We start from the raw sequence: 20,531 nt of genomic DNA on the forward strand, positions 1-20,531 counted from the left end.
ACGTCACTGCCCCCGGACGACCGCTTGACTGGCTCTACACAAAAGGTTGCTATGCGTGGCTGAACCGCTCGACGGCGTGCGTGCGGCTTTTTACATTGACTTTGCATTAGCAAATATGGACGCCATTTCGATAACAGCCTTAGCATCTTTTTTTTCAGACGAGCCGAAATCACTGCAACGAGGGGAAAACCACTACAAATCAGACCATGTAGAGAAATTTGATTATTTTCCAGGTGAACTACGAGGAGTTGTTAGAGCCAGCATGAAAGACAAAAGTTACAACGTTGTGGTGAGTTTTGTAGTTCACGAAAAAATGTCATGTCTTCACATGCACAAACACAAATATGCGCGAGTGGGACTACAGACGGTAGTCCCACTCGCGCATATTTGTGTTTGTGCAAAGTAAATTCAACGACTGTCGGGGGTTTGAAATTGAACTAGGCTTTGCAAAGTTTGTGACATGAACTCCGTGATATATTTCTCGGTTTGAATACTAACTCATTGAACATGATTATCACTTAGTCCATGCATATGATCATATCCTTTTAAAAATAAAGCAAAATAGACAAGATCGAAAGCCAGTTGCCTTCACTCCAGATTCAGAATCAGAGCTAACAATAACATAACTAAAGACAAATCACAGCTTTAGACACGATGGCCAACTCCAGTGTGCTTTACCAATTTTTTACCAAACATTTTTACCAAACATATATAATAAATATGTTTGTATTTTATTGTTTAAAAATTCTATATAATTATTACTTACATGGATGGATTACACAATGAATTAACATTATTTTTTAAATAACTTTATGACTTTAATTGGCATTTTCTGTGCTATTTTGTTATTATATTCTAATTGGTTTTCTCTTTTTCTTATTTCTCAAATTAATTTGTAGGTACAGCTGGGTGAGAAGAGCATTACCTCGTCAAGGTGCGACTGTCCGCGTGGTCACTACAAGTGCAGCCATGCAGCAACCCTCGTCATCTTTGGCATCCACAACATCAGCAGGACAGACGTTGAATGCCAGTGGCGTAAGAAGAAGGGACCAGCAACCGTTAAATCTGTTGATGAGATGTACCCGCCACCAAAGGACTATAACCCTCTTACGAGGAGTATTACCAATGATGACCGCAACTGGCTTCAAAATGAACTAAAGACTTGTGGCCAATTCACCGGGATGTACTGGCTTTTATCCCCAGAGCCTGACGTCCAGCCACTACCAGTCCCTTCTGTAGAAGAACTGATTCTTTCGCCAGCCTTCCTGAATGAGAACCTGAATGTCGATTTTCTTCTTGACAAACTTAAAATTTCTGTGCAACAGCAGCAAGCTGTCGAACGATCAACAAAGGGCCAGCGACACAACCCTGTGTGGCATCAACTCAGGAAAGGGAGGCTAACTGCTAGCAATTTTGGGGTTGTGTTGAAGGCTAAAAGAGTGACACCATCTCTTATCAAACGCCTCACAGGGACTTACAACCTTAGCGGCGTCCAATCCATCAACTGGGGCGTAATCCAAGAGGAGGAGGGCATCAAAGCGTTAAAGGCAGCCAAGCAATGTGAGGTGGTTGACTCTGGACTCTGGCTGTCCCGGTCAGGGGTACTGGGTGCCTCTCCTGACGGACTTGTTGGTGAGGATGCCATCGTGGAGGTGAAGTGTCCGTTCACTCAGCGGAATGCTACTATCGCGGAGGCGGTCGAGAGAAAAGACTTCTACATAAAGAAGAATGAAGAAGGGAGCTACAAACTTCAGGAGACCCACCAATATTGGCATCAAGTTCAAGGACAGCTCCATTTGACGCGAAGGGACCTTTGCTACTTTGTTGTGTGGACAACAAAGGAAGCACTCGTCCTGAACATCAAGAGAGATGCATCCTGGATCGACAATCTGGAGTACTTGGAGAATTTTCATCGGGAAGAGATTCTCCCTAGACTGTTGGGTGCGAATGAGTGATGAACTCTATATATTATAACAACATTTTTCGTTGTTGTAAATTACATTGTAATGCCCTACAATATAATATAACGACTACATGTATGTTTTCATTTTGCAGTGAAACATTTTCCATGCTACCGGTAATTGATATATAGTTATTATAGTGTTCACGTTCTGAATGTACACAATATTATCCTTACAAATGTTCTGATGTTTCTGGATTATTGTTACATACTTATCACTAATAATACCCAGTTATGGTGTTATATATTATTTGTATATTGGCCAAAAAACACATTTGTATTTTAATTGCAATTTTTGATTAATGATTAAAATACAGAATAATTCTTTTTTTTTTCCCCTTTTTTTTCATGAGTGTTTACTGAATTTAAAAATTACAACTACTATTAGATAATCAGGGATAATGAAATTACTTGGTAATTCTTGCAAGCAGATTTTTTTTTTTTTTTTTGTCTTAACATTTATTCAAAATTTCTTTTGATGATAAACTTTAATACTCTGTTCACATCAATGTATATTTCATATGTATTTTAATGTGTAGGTTTATTTGGGGAGGGTTTTTATAAGTACCCTTTAATTATTATTATAATTTAAAACTCATTTTGTTGCCAAAAAAGTAATATTTAGATTATAACCAAACCATTAATCTATGCAAATGCATCTTGAAATATTGTGAAACCTTCGTTTAGTGGAACAACTTAGTTATACAATTCTGGTTATTTTTGCCTCGCATGTACTTTTTGATAATTTATATTTCAAATGATATCTCTATTTAGGAAGCTTAATGTTCAAATTTGAAATGTTATTTATGTCTCATGTTGTGACAGATTACAAGCTGGGTTGTTGACATGTGTTATTATTTGTTAATAAATGTCATAGTTATAATCTATTGCTCAATAAAATCATTTTGTGACTTTGAGATTTCCTTTTTAGCCTTTATAATCTATTGTAATGTTAAGAATGAGTTGTGTTTGCAATAGTGCATGTGTTGTGACTTGTGACAATTTTGCGTGTACATGCTTGATGCTTCCATTTTATAAACTTGACTGCGTTTCCGTTTTTAGCAGGTGCTTTGGTGTTTGCTTGTGTCTTTCATAACAATTAAATAAAACAAATACAGATTAAAGCCCCTCTACAGTGTTGGGTGCCCCAACAATTTGATGGCAAAATTTCACTTAAATCGTATAATAATTTGAAGAGGTGGTCATTTCAGACACATTTCTGCAAGGATTTTCAAAACAAATGTGTTTTAAGTTTAATATTGATGGGGGGGGGGGGGGGGGAATGAAGAAAAAAAAAGCAAATTTTTTTGGGGGGGGTACAACAGAAAACCTTAATTATTTATTCTTTTATAAAAATTTGTATTGAAACTTTCTTCTTTTTTTTGGGGGGGGGGGGAGGGGAGGGAATATTTGCACAATATGATACCATTTTAATGAAATTTTGACATGGGCTCCCAACACTTTAGAGGGACTTTAACAGAGGAACCTTGTTATAATGAGGCTTCAGTGCATGCACCAATTCAATTTTAAACAATGTCACTAGAAACAGGAAGGATATAAAAACTAAAAAAGAACACAGAAAGTTTAAATTGAACTTGTTTTTTTTATTAAACAATGTTAACATATAATCAGCTGTTTATCAAATAATATCTTTGGCATCTCATAATAGGCAAGCAGAACATAATGTTATTGCTTAGTTTTATACATATGTACATCAAACTACAAAGTTTATCACAAACATTTGCCAACTTTGTACTGTTTATCAAATAATATCTTCGGCATCTCAAAATAGGCAAGCAAAATATAATGTTATTGCTTAGTTTTATACATATGTACATCAAACTACAAAGTGTATCACAAACATTTGCCAACTTTGTACTGTTTATCAAATAATATCTTCGGCATCTCAAAATAGGCAAGCAAAATATAATGTTATTGCTTAGTTTTATACATATGTACATCAAACTACAAAGTGTATCACAAACATTTGCCAACTTTGTACTGTTTATCAAATAATATCTTCGGCATCTCAAAATAGGCAAGCAAAATATAATGTTATTGCTTAGTTTTATACATATGTACATCAAACTACAAAGTGTATCACAAACATTTGCCAACTTTGTACTGTTTATCAAATAATATCTTTGGCATCTCATAGTAGGCAAGCAAATAAAAGGCAGTAATACAAAGATGAATCAGGCTATGAAATATACCAGCAAATTGGCTTTAAGTAGCTAATGAACAGGATTAAATGTACAATTAGGATTATCATCTTTCAGTGTACCCATTGTACAGAGAATATCAGCTTTTGAATTAACTAGCATGTCCAAAAATTAAATCATCAACTTCTCATCATCGTATATTAATAGTTCTTGTCAAAAGAAATATCAAATTTATGTTCTTTTGGCAATAAGAAATGTTCAAAAGGCATGAAGGTAATCATTATCATTCATACATACTTGGAACACAGAAAAATTGTTTGAAATACATTTGCATATCTTGAAATAAGAAACAATGTTATTGCTTAGTTTTATACATATGTACATGTACATCAAACTACAAAGTTTATCACAAACATTTGCCAACTTTGTACTGTTTATCAAATAATGTCTTTGGCATCTCATAGTAGGCAAGCAAATAAAAGGCAGTAATACAAAGATGAATCAGACTATGAAATATACCAGCATATTGGCTTCAAAGTTTATCGTAATACAAATACACAGATAGTACAGTACGCATTAAGCAGCCAATATGAACATTTCATACACATGGGTTGTATAAAGGCAGTAAAATGTTCTCTAGACAGAATCAAATACAAATTTCCATGTCACAATAAGAAAACTTGGCAAGTTATTATCACACATACACCCTGTACATGTACTCTATTCAGTAGTACTACTATTCAGCCATGCAAACACGATCAAAACTTAACACAATCTACTGTTGAGGCTTTAGAGTCGATATTATGCAGAACGTTAACATAATTCAGAAGTCCTATTCGTTATCGGCAGTGTCTCTAATCTCTCTGATGAGGGAGTGCTGTAGATTGACTAGAGAGCAACAGACTTTCACAATCTTTTCAGTGTAGCACCTAAGGTAGGGGGGAATGAAAGTGAGAATCCTGAAGTCCTTCAGGCGGGCGTTGGCTCTTTCCACGTGGATCCGGCACTTCGCAATGTTTTTGGTGATCTTCACCTCACTCTCGCTGAACTTGCCGTTAGACAGGAAGGGGGGTATGTTGATTGCAACACCTGGTGGCACAATGTCCTGGATGAGAAAACCCTTGTCCGCAAGGATGAGGTCGCCGGCCTTGAAATGGGTTAGGATATCGCATTCCTTTACTACTGCCTTGTCAGACACTGACCCTGGAAATAAGTTGCTGCAATAAGTGATCACAGCATTTGGTGCTACACCAAGGAGAAGTTTAAAGGAATGCATTCCTCTATATGAAGAGTATGTTCTCTTCTGGTCGCTCATTAGCTTCGGAGCAGCAATTTCCACATCGGTGCAGTCGATGACCATTCTGCAACTCCCAAAGAGTTGGAATGCGTCTGGCATGGACAATTTGTTCTTTTCGCGGGATGGGACGGTCTTCATTGTGTCTTCGTAGAGTAGATCAAATAAGATGTGGAGGAATGTGATGACGACGTTGCGGATTGTGGCAGTGCTGGTGTGAAATAGTTGGGATAGATGTAAATTTGTATAGTTTTGGCGCAGCTTCATGAGCGTGATGAAGATCTGGTCCTGGAATGATATTGCTTTGACTCGCCAGCCGCTGAAATATTCTATGTTATCCTCAAAACGTTGTAGGTACCCGGTGACAATTTCTAGAATTTTCTTGTTTGGGAGTCCTGTCTCCATACACACAACTTCATCTGTCAATGATTCTATGCTGTATTTTTCTCTCCTGTAACCGGCAGTGGTTTGAAGATCTTTCAGTTCTTTTGAGGTCTCTTCTAACTGTACTTTCAAGATTACATTATCAACTTTGAGTCTGTTTGTCTCACTTGGTCCCGGATCAGTGCGTGTAGCTGGTTCAATTCCTATTGCTGTCGTACATGCATCAGCAGTACTCAGTTGTTTAGTTTTGGTAGCTTTCTTTTTAGGGGCTGGCGTTAATGGAAATATCTTGTCGACATTACGTTTGAAGATCTCTGGTCCTCCCTTTTTCTTGCCGTCGCGGAAATGACATGCACAGACCCTCGAACTGCTGGTCGGCTCCTTGTCTTCACGCCTTAAAAAAAAGGGAGAAAGAAAACAATAAGTACACATTTTCTTAATGCAAGTCTAACATATATGACGTTTCAAAACATTTTGTTAAATCAAGTTTTACGGCATTCAAATTAATTTTACTAAAACTCTCATCAATTCAATTTAATACTGCTAGAAAATCTAGAGTCTATGCAATCTAGACCCTCTAGCCTAGGTTAATAAATAATAATGATAAGACTACTACGTTTTGATTTAAATGGCTGGCTCTTGATCTGACTTGGCTCTGGTCTGCCAAAAATGTTGAATTTGATAAAAGTTTCTAGTGTAGAGCCGAGATCTAGGCCTAGTGCCAGTGGAGAGCCAGCAGAGGGTCTACTATTTTTTACTTTATTCTTATTTATAATCTTACTCTTAAAATACAATTAAGAGAGGTAACTCAATCACAAACATAAACAATTCATCCCTTTATGTGTAAAGGTCAACAGAGTATAAGTTATATTGAAGAGTTTGGGGTAAAAGTCGGTATTTCGATCGATGTTGTCACTGGGCTTTTCGGATAAAATTTGGTGAGCGTGCGCGACCACAGTAGGACCGCCGCCCTAGCGCCGGCGTAGCTGTGTGCTTAAGAGGGGTATCGTGCACCCAATACAGCTGGATAATTGGGCGTGCGATAGAGGAAAAAGCCAACTGTTTTAACGTCATTTTTACCCAAAATTGAGATACTAAAAATAAGTTATTTACCTGATTTGTCTAAGCCACTTTCGCTTTACTTGTGGATCCTTCGGAAATCGATAAAAACGGCAGACTTCACGCTCGGATTGATGATTGCAATCGGGAACAAAACACTGGCCCATACTAAAGTACGTAAGCGGACATTTTGAAAAGATAGTGTAGAGCCAACCCGTTCGTTGTCCCGACAACGTGACGTCACACTTCGGAGCTCTATAAGATGGATGAAATACAAGAGAAGGAGGCCAATGTGTAAGGGATGGTGTGATGAAAATGGGTCACATCATCATCTTAGATTTCCTCCCCCTCCCTCCCCCACTTTCTCTCCCTACTTTTTCTCTCCTTTTTTGTCATTCAATTGGGGGAGGGGCGCTTCCCCCTGGCTACACCACTGATCGTCACTGCTCAGGACTAATATGAGGACAGGTAGCTTGATATTACATACCTCACAAAGGTGTTATCATCCTTGGCACGACTGGATGATTTCATTTTAGCCTCGGTAGACCTATGCATGGTGGTTCCTTCATTAGGCAGTGATGACATTACCCCTCTCCATGCTTAGATAGTCCCAGTCACTACCTATCAAAATCGATTGGATTGACCTTAAGTGACATAGTTCTGGAATGGTGTAATGTATTGCACATGAATTTAATTTAATCACGATCCTATGGATTTCATTAAAATGTGTGTATCTTTTTATCAGTCTCCACACTCCAGATGTAGCACATGGGTGATGAACATGTATTTATCATCATCATCATCATAATCACTACAACCACCGCCACAACCCCCTCCATCATCATCATCACTACAACCACCACCACCTCCACCACCATCATCATCATCATCATCATCATAAACATCATCTTTATCACCATCATCATCTTCGTCATCACCACATTGTATTCAATAACGAAGAAGAATATCAATTTCACTTCTTAAATACTACCATAAGCATGAAGTTCAAAGGAATTACAATGGAGAGTGAATTTGATTGAAATTGCTTTTTACATCAAGGTTTATTAATTACACCCAGAGAGCATTCTTTACACCAGTTTATTATTCATTTCCATTTGTTTTAAGTAGGTCATGATTGATCAGTCAGTTTTATATGAGGTATTCATTGGAGCATATAGCCAATTAAATACATCCTTTTTTTTAATTATCCAATGCTATCTAATTCTAGTTTTAATTCTTGATAGATGTTATCTTCAACATCTTAAAAGGATCTTCTAAATTTTATAATTCACCAGATTTTTTGTTCTTTACTTTGAGCTTTCCTCATGCTTCATCATTCATTGCATTGTGTTATTCTGTGATAAACACACAATGTCGGTTTCCATTCAGAAATAGGATGATTGGTTAGGGATAGAATGGAATCCAAATGTGTATAACACTGAAGGTGTTTGATCATATCTATTTAGATACATCACCACTTCCTTGTCGGTGTGAAAACGCTTGAGAAGATGGAAGGGGAGATGAGTGTTGTTGAAAATCCCGTCTATGCGCATCGGATGGCTGATAAATTAGAGCCGTAATCCAATATGGCAGCAATCACAACTTTGGGCCATTGCGGTGTTGGGGAGAGTCAGACAGAAGACATGAATAAGTGATGAATGGGCTCCCGCACGCAGCGCCGGCCGTACATGTGTTAAACATGCGCCGGAATCAGCCGGTACGAGAGGGCAGCATTGTCGCCGTCATCATCGACGATGGGAGCAGCGGCGCGGGGCGGCCATTCCTCAAGATGGTAATGACATCGTCGCTTGAATTTATGAACAATGTCTCCAATTTCACCAGCAGAAATATTACGATGGTCCCCGGGGACGCATAAAGGGGCCCTGATTTGGCAAACGCGACCTTTGACATCCTGTGTGTCTAAAGAGGAGCGGACTGTCATAGCTTACAGAGGTTTGATGAGATTAATTACTCATCGGAGACTCACAGAGATATCTCATGTCAGGGATATATTTGTGATTGTACAATCATGTATGTATAGGCCTACATGAATGGAGAACTCCGGCTGTGAATTCGTATGAATAGTTATTCCTTTATTTTTGTCAGATTCATTATGTGTATGAAAACTACCGGTACACAAATGTCTTTGAGTTATAGATAGCTCTACAAGCTTTGATGAATTGGATAATTGACAGTATTGATAATAATCCATTCTTCTAGAGCGCAACATAGAATTATGATGTATAATGTCCCAAGATATAAAGTGATGGATAGCCTATGAATCATATTGAACACCAGGATTGTAGAAGTGAGTAGTTTCTTTACTAGCCCCTTGCATTTTGTACATTTCTTTAAGCGGAGATGACCTAGCCTTATATCCATATGAGATCTCATCTTAATATGTCCTTTCTTTAGAGGGTGAGAGAACCAGGAATTAGCCCAAAATGTGATTGCTATTAAAACTAAATCCATGGAGGCCTATTTGACATACAATAGGTGAAAGAACATCCCTTTTCTATCAGATCTTCAAAATTCTCCAATTCCATATTATGTTAAGATATAAAGTTTATTGTTGTTTAAGGATATGTTTATGGAAAAAAAGTTTAATTGACCCTATGTATCATGTTTCAAATAGCTACGGGATAGGTGTGATGGTGGCTAGTCAGAGGGATGACATAAGAAAAAAATGTTTTCTTGGTTTGGACAATATGTTGGCTTGTTGACTTCCTAGTCTGTATTTACTCTAGAGATTATCATGGTATCACTATCATATTTTCATAACATATGGCTGAGTAGGCAGGGATATGCAGTATCATTTGCCACATTTTCCATCCCATTACCCAACAATCCTCTCCATCTCCTTCTCCTCAAACATTCTTCTCCCATCCAATCGACAGCTCTCACGTCGGTCGTCGGCGGAGGGTGGGCGAGCGAATTCCCCGTGGTTGAAGTGTCGGCGCGCATCACGCTCGCCGTGCGCACCGTGACGTGTGAGAGCTCATCATGAGCCCGTGTAATCGCGTGGAAGGTGTGGGGGCACCGCGCCACTCTGGGGTCCGCCAAACTTGAAATGGACGTGAAGTAATGAGAAAGGAGTTTTGACACTAGTGAGATAATTGCATGGAAGTTTTGGCACCCAGAAATAGATTGTTTTCCACTTGGAAGTCAGTGTAGCTGTTCTCTTTCTTTCCTTCATGAGTTGGTCATATATTTGGGGTGTCGTGTGTTTGATAGCGGTAAGAATCAGTGCTTCCAGCAAGTAGAATCCGATCATGAATCATTAAGTGACTGTAATAGAGTCATCTGCTCTCTAGGACTAAATCCACTCTCACATTCTTGCATCGTGACTTCAAGAGTTTTAGAATTGGTGTGATGGAAATTTTCCACCTCAGGAAGCCGTTAGAAGAAAACTTAACAGTGTTTCTAAAAAGAGAAGAGCAGAAACATTGTTCATGTATTCTTGTCATATGGAACACAGAAAATCCCCCTGGCTCCTCCCTCCAAACCAAAAATGTACTCTTAAGTTCATGGAACAAGAGTGTAATGTACATTTTCATCTTATATCTGTGAAACTAGTAATAGTGTGTACCGGTAGTACATCATAACTACTGGTAGGTTATTTGGTTATAATTTCGGAGGAAATTAGTCAAGAGACAATTAGAGACAAGAGACAGAGTAATATTGTAACATTGGAAGAAGGTTTTACATAACCAGCAGTTTTTTTCAGACAAGGACAGTAATGTTGTAGTTGAGTGGTTTGAACACTTGCCGCTCCATACCCGGGGAGAGATTCTATAAGAGGACAATAGTAGCTACGGCGACTCTACATTTGTAGTATTCCTCCACAGGGACCATATGGTAGAAATACCCATGAGGGAGTGGAGAAGGTGCATTCATTTTGTGCATAAAAGAATCCATTGACCAGGATAGAATTTTCAAAGATGAGTTATGGACTGAGTGAAGTATCAATATCTAGATGCTTATCAAATCAAATTGAAAGTTTACTATAATATGATGTGAAAAAGGGCTATTTATTTGTTAGAAAATATTGTAATCTTTCTAAAACGACTGTTTCTGACTCTGCAGCTGTCTCGACCAGGGACGACACTTTAGAGCAGATGAATACTACTTCCCATTATAACTTATTGGCAGTTCTTTATAGTTCTGAATTGCAACTCGGGCTTTGACAGGGTTAATTAACGCCTGCTTATTTATTTTTTATTTCATTTCTTAATGGGTCATTTCAGAAGTTGGTTGTGCAAACCATTAAAACTGGTCTGCTTCACTCTGAACCCTTTCATCTTTTCAGGATGCACACATGCTAATTTCTCAGTAGGAAACCTGAAATCCTTTTGATCTCACCGCTTGTTCTCATTAACGCCTCATCATCTTAGCCGCCATAATATTGAACTCCCAAGCATATTACCCACAGAGAGTTAGAGGTGTAACAATCTTTACCAGGCTCTAGCTCATAAGCGGTTATCTAAACCTCTCTTAAAAGTAAACACAAGATCCTATGCGTCTCTTTACCATCGCTTTATCCATTTCTTTGAAATCCAATCACTTTCCTTTCCGGCTTGATGGAAAGTCTCCTCTTTTTCAGAGGCCCGTGAGGGAAGTTCATCACCCTCACTCTGGGTATCCTTGATGTTTTTGTGGAGGATAGGTCACACATTTGTATCTCACTTGTCCCTTTCTCTGCCTGACATGGGGGAGTTGAGGAGGAAGAAGCACCTTTCAAGGCTAACACGCCCGTCTCAAGACCCTTACCAAACCACCTGTTAGAGACCTCTTGCTGATTCCAAACCAAGTCCCATTGTGTCATCCACTCCCTGATTAACCCTCACAACCCTGATCCACTTCTTCTCTATGTCTTATGTGTATTATTTTAGAGGATGGGGCCTAGAGTGGGTTAAGGCATTCTCACCCTGTCTATATGACCACTTGCTGGAGAGTGTCTATGCGTTGATTTCTTTAATATATAGGCAATCAGCTTTAAAAGGCAATTGAATCAAATATAGATCAACCATGTAATGTTCCTATTGCTGTAGGGAATGAGTTAGCCAGAGACCACCTGTACAATGCCCTTTGGTGACATCCACCTTCTAAATTTCTCATTACGTCTTTCTTCCCGTCTTATCCGCTCCCACCCACCATCATCATCCTTTCAATTACACAGCAGTTTTTCGCCAATATCCGTACGAAGACACCCTGCAATGGTCCCAGCTCCCTCAAAACATCTGCGGAGATGGTGAGGCGTCGAATCTGACTGAAAACCCGATTTCCCTTCACATTTGCCCTGAAAATCTTGTTCCTCGGCCGATCGATACTGCTTTATCTCCGGAAAGTATCGGCGGTTAATTGAAGCCTAGGAAGGCAATTGTTTGGACAAGAGTCAACAATGGTTTGGAATGAGGTGTTGGGGTCTTGGATATTGAGAATGATACCAGGGGGGTATGATTGTTGTTGAGCTGGAGTAGGTCTGGTGTGGTGGAGGTGATGGTATGCTTGATCTAGAGGTGTGATACCTGTCGATTCGTTTGATTGGGGCACCCTGCCCACATGGACTCCTAAAGAGCTAGCCGTGTTAGGACAGCGGGTTGCTCCAAGCAGCATGGTAAGTCAAGGACGATTTGCTTTTCTCGGCTCACTCGCAGGAAACCTGTCCTTTTGTACTTTGAGGAGTCCTGCTTTTTATTCTCCTCAAATCATAAATTGCAAAGCCCTCTTTTTGATAGGAGCGTGCTGGAGATCTATTCATACTTAGTCAAGCTTACCACTTGGCATTTTTGGAATGTTGTATCCAGTTATTGGATATATGATTTGGTATGTTAGAGAAACATAGTTTGAGTTCTTAAACTTCTATCATGTAGATAACCACCAAATCATAGCGGGATATCGCATTCCATTCATGGAGTAAGTAGGGTGGAAGATTCATTTTCATTTTAAGCAAAAAAGATTTTCATTTTTTTTTGTCTGCTCAGAGCAAGATGAGTACAACTCATATATTTTATCAAGAGTTTTTTCCCTTTTGTTTTCAAGAGACAATATATATTATAGCATCAAAAGAATATCTATATTTATAAGTTGCAATGTCAGGATTCTACTTTTCTCTTTAAAATAGGTACATACAATTTTCCACCAATAAACTACAAAAACACATTGTTTTGATCTTTACTTCAAGATTGGTCTTTTTCTCTTTAAAATATAATATTCTAACAATTAAAAAGGGGGAATGACGTGAGTGGAATTTTCTTGGGAGTCGAGATCGGAAGTGCAGGAATTTCATGCATTAGGTTCTTTAAAATTTGATTCTCGACCACCTATCATCCACCCATCTTAGCCTATTCTTAGACTCATCCTCCAGAGGAATGGCTGAGACTGCATGGCCCAGTTCTGGGTAGTCAGTTAGTCCACATCACCCAATCAAGATGTAAATGAGTTCTCATCACCTGTCATTCTTCCATGACAGTCCCAAATCCATGCCTAGTCTCTCGTCTAATTGATCAGGAATCTGTTTTCACCGTCTCTCATAATGTTACTTTGTCTGCCAATAAAGAGGCTAGAAGCTGGACGTCTTTAGGAGAGTATTACCGCTACAGGTTTGCAGTTTGTAAGTCACTACGTGGGTCAATTTTACAATTAAATTACTGGGTCTTTCTGAAGATCACGGTGAGCCGTCATGAATACCAAACAGTGTATCGTTTAATTGTCTGCACCGATTGGATTTTCCGGAAGCAGCGCTAGGATGACGGGATTCGACCGGTGGTGCATGTCTCCATGGCTCATCGTCTGACCTCATCGCACAAACCACGATGCACTTCTCGGCTTGCGCAGCGTGAAAAGATCATTTGCCTTTCCATGATGGTACATTTAGCAGCCAGCCACATTGAACTTCACGCTGGCAAAATAAGTGCCAGGCCCATCTCTGTTCTGATTGTGCTTTGTAAATGATACAGAGTTGTTACATCATGAATATTAGATGGCCTAAATCGCAGCCAATCGCGGGGCCTTAATGGATGTAGCGCGACTCTGTCAACAACCGGTATTGTGTTCCGACACATTGAGAGCACCAGCCAGAGTTCTGTTTGGCTCCCTCTTAATGACTGCTTTATATCACCTCGTTTGCACCCTGCATACAAATGAGTCTACAGAGGGTCGTTTCAAAGGAAAGATATCCACTTAATCAGACATATTGATGACTGTGATTTTCCCTCTGCACATTGACGGAATGATTAGAAATCATCTGATGATGACCGCTTGAGCGGGCTTTAATGAAAAGCACTTCCATCTTTTTGATGAGATTTCTCACACTCCCGAACGGTACCCACGTCATTCTCTGCCTGACTTCCTCCAAGCCGTCAAATCTAACTTGATAAGTGGTCTATTTACCAAAATGACATATGTGTGTATTTCTTCTCTGCAATGTAATTATCAAAATCCATTACTTCCCGTAGTTAAAAGCTGCGACAATAACTGGATTGACGTACTTGTGAGGTATATAATGAGAACCTCATTAGAAGGAAATTAGGGTAACGGCCATTTTGAATAAAGTGGGTAAGCTTAACACTAGGGCTTCTTTTGGGACACACCTCACTAACCATGAATTTTTTTCATTTCATCCTAAAATGCTTGATGATATTGTGGGAAAGTTCTTAAGTAAATTTACTTTTATAGAGTTTTGATGATCAATAAATCAGAGATAGAGGAGATTAGGGTATGATGTGTACTTTTGAAATATCCCCAACAAAGGTTTATATACAGAGAGAAAAAACAAAAACATAATTCATTTTGGTCAAACTTTCAGCCTTTTCACACACAGCTAAAATTCATCGTTTCCAGAGATGATTAGAATCACTCAACAGTTTTAAACATGTTTATAGAAAAATTTTCCCAGTGTGAACATCGTTTATACGATGTTGGGATAGATACGAAGTCGCGATGCATACGCCCCTAAAAGCAGGCTACCGATACGAAGTTCGTATATAAAGAGCTTGACATTTTGTGTGTGAAAGGTTTTTCGTGTTTAAACGTGTTTAAACTGGATGGAGCGACCGCTCTGTTTGATATGACCTGACCTTCAATGCACAATGGCACTACTGCGCATTTTACGAGCAGTAGTTAATCACGAAACGATTAACGATCGCAACAAAATTTCTGTGTGTGAAAGGCTCGTGATTAGTTTAAACACGTTTCAAACACGTTTATACTAATCATGTTTATAGAATTTTAGCTGTGTGTGAAAAGGCTGTTTGTATCACCTGCTGATAGCTAAAAGGGCAATAAATGTGAAGGAATATGACTAATAGCATCCATTTGGTTCTCCGTGTATGTGACAAAAACTTCAATCTGCATTGCTCTGTTTTAATTTTGCAAAACAAGTTTTGTAGTTCACAAAATGAGTAATTATTTCCCTTTTTGGGGTTTAAATCTTCGCAAATAACTTCAACAAGCTTTGCACAATATTTTTTTTTCTTCTCTCTTGCTAATAACTAAATAATCATTTTGTTTTGTTTTGTAACAATGCCTTTTAGCATTACCAACAGAAATAGGTCATTCCAAATAAAGGGAAGAAGGTTCCGTGTTCTTTTTCCCCTTTCTTTTTCAAGCATCAGCAACATTGGAAATGGGACTATAATTTTCAGAATTTTAATTTCCAGCAGTCCTTTCTAAAAGCTTTATGTACATTTCTTTTGAGCTATTTGTAATAATTGAATAATCTAGCATAATGACCGTGGTGCCAGTAATAGCAGGAGAATATCAAGTGCACATTTTGCATTTTGAAGGATTTCCATACAGATTAAATGGTCATAAATATGTCAATTTATGAGGAATGGTCTTTAGTAAGTTCAACATATCCTTTTTGTCTGTGGGCAACAAATAATTTACTTCTGGCAAATTTAGAGACTTGCACATGTATCATAAATCTCTCTCAGTCAGTAAATCTGTCATGTGACAATTTGGGAAAGACATTGGCTGTAGTCGAAGGAAACAGTGCTAGTCAATGGGCCTCTAGCCTTTAATCCGTAACATACAATGGCGCCAGTAGTGCATGGTTAATTAGCAAAACAGAATTTTAAGAAATTTCATAAATAGGAGCCAAGGAAAAAAGGCTACAAGAGCAACTTCTTGTTGGACAAAACAGATTTGAGGTTTGGGTTTTGAAAGGAATACTTTGTGGTTTGTATTATTTGAATACAGAATTATGCTGAGAATAGCTAATATGTGTTTTATAAAGATTTAGAATCAAGTATTGCACATTGTTGATTATCAAAGAGTCTGCTACATTTTGGCTCTTACACAAAAGTTTTTTTACTTTTATGTGTGCACAAGGAGTTACTTGGTAACATTTAATTTATAGAGAAGCATAGAGTTGTGATAAGACTATTCAGGGGATTGAGAGAGAGAAAGAAAGATAAAGAGAAAAAGAGAGAGAGAGAAAGAGAGAGAGAGAGAGAGAGAGAGAGAGAGAGAGAGAGAGAGAGAAGAGAGAGGGGGAGGAGAGAGAGGGTGGGGGGGGGGGGGGATTAACAATGGCTCTAGAGAAAGAAGAGAGGAATATTCATGGGAACACCCCCTACCCAATTTAGAGAATTGATAAACCCTAAATAACGAAACAAATTGTAAGTATGGAGCATGGTCACTCTTCTTGTAGGATAATCTTTGTTGCTTAATATGAATTTAAACTTTCTCATCATCTACCTTAATTAATCGAAGATGTATAGGGCCTACTGATCATAATTAATTAATTTCATCTTTTTAACCATTTTGAGCCTATCCTCTTGCTCTTTCTCTTTTTTCTTTTTCCTTCTTTTGATTCCACCTGCTAATGATGCATCTTAGACTCTTTTCTACAGCCAATCCCATCTCTCTCTACCCCCCTTCTTTCTTCCTCCCAATTCCATCTCTCTCTCTACCCCCTTCTCTCTTCCTTCCAATCCCATCTCTCTCTCTACCCCCTTCTCTCTTCCTCCCAATCCCATCTCTCTCTCTACCCCTTCTCTCTTCCTCCCAATCCCATCTCTCTCTCTCTCTACCCCCTTCTCTCTTCCTCCCAATCCCATCTCTCTCTCTATCCCCTTCTCTCTTCCTCCCAAGTACTTCCCAAGTGCTTACAGAGTGTCCGGTGTATAACTCCAAGAGGGCTTGTTTAACACGCTCACACCTCGTCCGTCTCCATTCTCTGTCTCTCCGTCACGACCACTACTCTTATAAGCCCAAGTCGTCCCTCCCCTTCTCTAACCATCGCAACGCTCTTCTCAACGCTCCGCTAATCATGACTGTATCACCGCACTTTTCTGGCATGTCCATGCCTTGTCTTTATACCCCCTATCTCTGTACACTCTGCCATGAACTCCAATCATTTGTGCGCATGGTTTAAGGACATAGGCCTACATCCCACAGGAAAGGGACTTGGTTCAAATCTGAGTTCAAGTTTTCTGATTTTTGGGCTTGTTAGATGTTGTTGCTTGAGACTAAAATGGAAAGAGAGATAGAGAAAGAAAGAAATGTAGCGCAAGAAAGAGAGAAAGGGGGGAGAGAGAGAGAGAGAGAGCTAGCTAGGAGAGAAGGAGAGAGAGAGGAGAGAGAGAGAGAGAGAGAGAGAAAGAGAAAGAGAGAGGAGAGGGAGAGGGAGATACAAATAGACAGAACACATTGACATGGAGATGGCCATGTTAAGAGGAGGGGGGGGGGGCAAGAAATGGGCAAAGAAGAGAGAGAAATAGAGAAAATGGTGAAACGGGAAAGGGGGAAGAAAGAATAAGAACACTAGAGAGAAGGAGGGATAGGGTACAGAAGGAAAAAGAGAAAGACAGGTTGAGCGAAGAGAAGGATAGACGGAGACACAGTATATGTACACTGTATAACTATTTGCAGTTTGACATGTGTTCATATACAGATGTTCAACTGTCAAAGAAAGACAATTTTTGACAACATCTTCAATCCTGAATATATAGAGATTCATAGAGGCCCAGATCTATTCAAACAAGATTTGAAATCCATCATACACACAACCATTTCTATTGTTTGATATCATCCTCCAATAAGCAAACCCAATTTCTTTATATAGCTTCAAATAAAATTGAAAATCAACCAATCTGTTGTACATGTTTGTTAATAACAAGGTGTATTTGCATTTTCATTAGGCCCCTTTGATGTTGTAATGCATTGTAGTAATCTTAAGTGGTAGCAGAAAGTGCTCCTATAATCTGTTTAGCCAAGTGCCATTTTGTACTTTCCAAGCAAATAAATAAAGGAATATAATGCTTATGCATTGAATATTGAAATAGAAATTGAAGGCAAATAAAGGAAAAATGTTTGATTAATCTGAAATAGTTTTTTCAGTAATTGATTTAAGCTGTTCTTTGACTTCTTGCACTAGCAAAGGATGTAGATGCATGTACATCATTTGAATGCTCTATTCTTGAAAGAGAAGGGGAAATCCAGTTATATTGGACATTTTGTAAGTGGTTATATCTCAAGAATTGTATTTTTCGTTTATATTGCAATCACGATGCATTTGATCAATGTTCATAACAATCTTGATTCTACTGTAATATATTTTCAAATACCAATAACATGCACATGGATTCACTCTGGGAACACTAGTATATGGGGGAACCTTTATTGATTTTCATGTTTTTTCTTTTATTTTGTAATGGTTTTGTAAAACATATCAGCATCTGTTGTAAAATATAAAATATATACAAGTAAAATTATGTTCATAATATGAGTAGAAAGAACTACTTATAGAATAATATATCACAAGGGAATGAAAAAATTCTTATGAATGGCAAGAGCTGCATGTTATCAAACACATTGATTGATTCTCTGGACTGAATCACAAAATAAAATGAATCACAAATAAAATGAATCTCGAGGAATCAATTTACTGCGCAGGAGTCAGCGGCTCTATCACTGGGTGAGTTCATACAATTAGGCATGCCATTAATCACATGGAAGACTTTGCCTATAAGTGGATGCATTAATCATTGTTTGAGTAATCAATCAACGTTCAGACACCGAACCTACGGGGCAACGTGAAGGTGTCTTAGCGCAATGAGTTGTATAAGATAGAAGCGAATGTGTAAATAGGGATGTGTTCACATATTTGCACCTTCTTTTAATTCAGGATGGAAATAAATGGGAATTCAATGCTTTGATTTATCAGAAGTTATGGAAACAATAGGTTACAAAGCCAATGCGAAGCACTATTTTGGCATGATATGCTCGATGCTATGTCAGACCAATCTCTGGCTATTTTGATATTTCTTAATGGTTTTTGACATAATTCATATTATATCAGATGTAGAAGAAAAGATCCAAGGGATAGATCATTTATTGTCAGCCATATTTATTTGCTAGATGTCTTCCTTCATATCTCAAGATCTATGTTTCTATTATTAATTGTTTTGTGAAAACAAACCATGTTGCAGCTTCGTATAAGGACAGAATTAAAGAATAAGATGGAGAGAGAGACAGAGAGAAAGAGAGAGAGACAGAGAGACAGAGAGAGAGAGAGTGGGAGAGAGACAGAGACAGACAGACAGACATAAAGAGAGGGGAGAGAGAGACAGAGACAGAGACAGACAGAGAGAGAGATAGAGAGGGAGAGAAAGTGTATGAGAGAGAGAGAGAGGGAGAGAATTGATGGTCACCTGTTAGAAAACATGAGTAATAACAAAGCCACAATTTTGAATATTTTAATGTTGTTGCGGTCAATCTTTATAAAATCAAGAAGGGAAATTAAGAAAGTTAGAAATTTCTTTCTGCAGATGGTTGTAGAGTGTGAATACAAGTATGAAAGGAACATATCCATGTCAGTGGGGTTGCCCACTGTAATTTGATTGTTCTTATTGAAACCGATGAAAACAGTTTGGCAACGTTGAGGAGAGTGCCTGGGTGTAATTTTGAGAGAACTTTATAGTTTCAGCAAAGAATTAATCATAGATTGTTGAACTTGAAATTGAATTGACACATGTTCTCTAGTGAGTAGCATTAATTCCCCATCACCGCCCATCTATGCCATCTTTAATGTTGATATTCAGCAGTTCTTGTGGTTGAAAGAATAACCGTTGGATCAAGGCATTGTGTCCATACCTACAGCTGCCTGGCATCAGTTTTCTTAAACCGTTTCCTGAGCTGGAGTTTAGCTCAAAGACTTTGAAGAAATGTTTGAATGAAAGGGAATAAAGATAGCGAAACAAAAACAAGTACCCTGGTGTCAAATTTGATGTTTGGTAAAGTTTCAGGTGCCGCTAGACAAAAGCTCTCGCGGCAGAGGAGAGAATGTATCAATGCCTCCCCCGTAAAGATACTCGCTGTTCTTGAGTTTGTCTTAGAGTCATTGTGACCGCCTACCCAACGCTTGCTCTTTTCATCCCCTGCCGTACCCCACTGATGCATCGCCGAGCTGTGGTGGACGAGCGAGCAGCTCAGCAGACGCGCTCTCCGGCCCTCCCACTGAGTAATTGCCTCCATGGGCCCATATTAATCCCCCCTATTGGAAAATAATTTCATTCACTCCAAATATTCATCAGCCCTAATACGCACCAATAGCCCCTGGGTCCCGAAGACTTAGTACATTGGTTTGCTAAGGTAGAGTAGAGAGGGGAGCAATCATGAAGGGATTCGCCTTTTTCAAATCAGTCATCATTCAATTGGATTTTGC

General features: G+C 38.7%; 2 protein-coding genes across 2 annotated transcripts; one reads left to right on the forward strand and one right to left on the reverse strand.

Moving 5' to 3' along the window:
* Positions 1 to 114: 114 nt before the first annotated feature.
* On the forward strand, positions 115 to 1,955 carry LOC100889156. The gene is made up of 2 exons (XM_011662854.2): positions 115 to 289; positions 900 to 1,955. The coding sequence occupies exons 1-2, from the start codon at positions 116 to 118 to the stop codon at positions 1,953 to 1,955; spliced, it is 1,230 nt and encodes a 409-aa protein (XP_011661156.2). The 5' UTR covers position 115.
* A 2,999-nt stretch (positions 1,956 to 4,954) lies between these two features.
* LOC105436844 (putative nuclease HARBI1) lies at positions 4,955 to 7,026 on the reverse strand. Its single transcript, XM_011662855.1, has 2 exons — positions 6,914 to 7,026; positions 4,955 to 6,194 (listed from the first exon to the last, which is right to left on the reverse strand). Exons 1-2 carry the CDS (start codon positions 7,024 to 7,026, stop codon positions 4,955 to 4,957), a joined length of 1,353 nt encoding a protein of 450 aa, XP_011661157.1.
* Positions 7,027 to 20,531: the final 13,505 nt, after the last annotated feature.

Source organism: Strongylocentrotus purpuratus, unplaced genomic scaffold (assembly GCF_000002235.5).
Source record: "Strongylocentrotus purpuratus isolate Spur 01 unplaced genomic scaffold, Spur_5.0 spur5_scaffold_8, whole genome shotgun sequence".
NCBI classification, from domain to species: domain Eukaryota; kingdom Metazoa; phylum Echinodermata; class Echinoidea; order Camarodonta; family Strongylocentrotidae; genus Strongylocentrotus; species Strongylocentrotus purpuratus.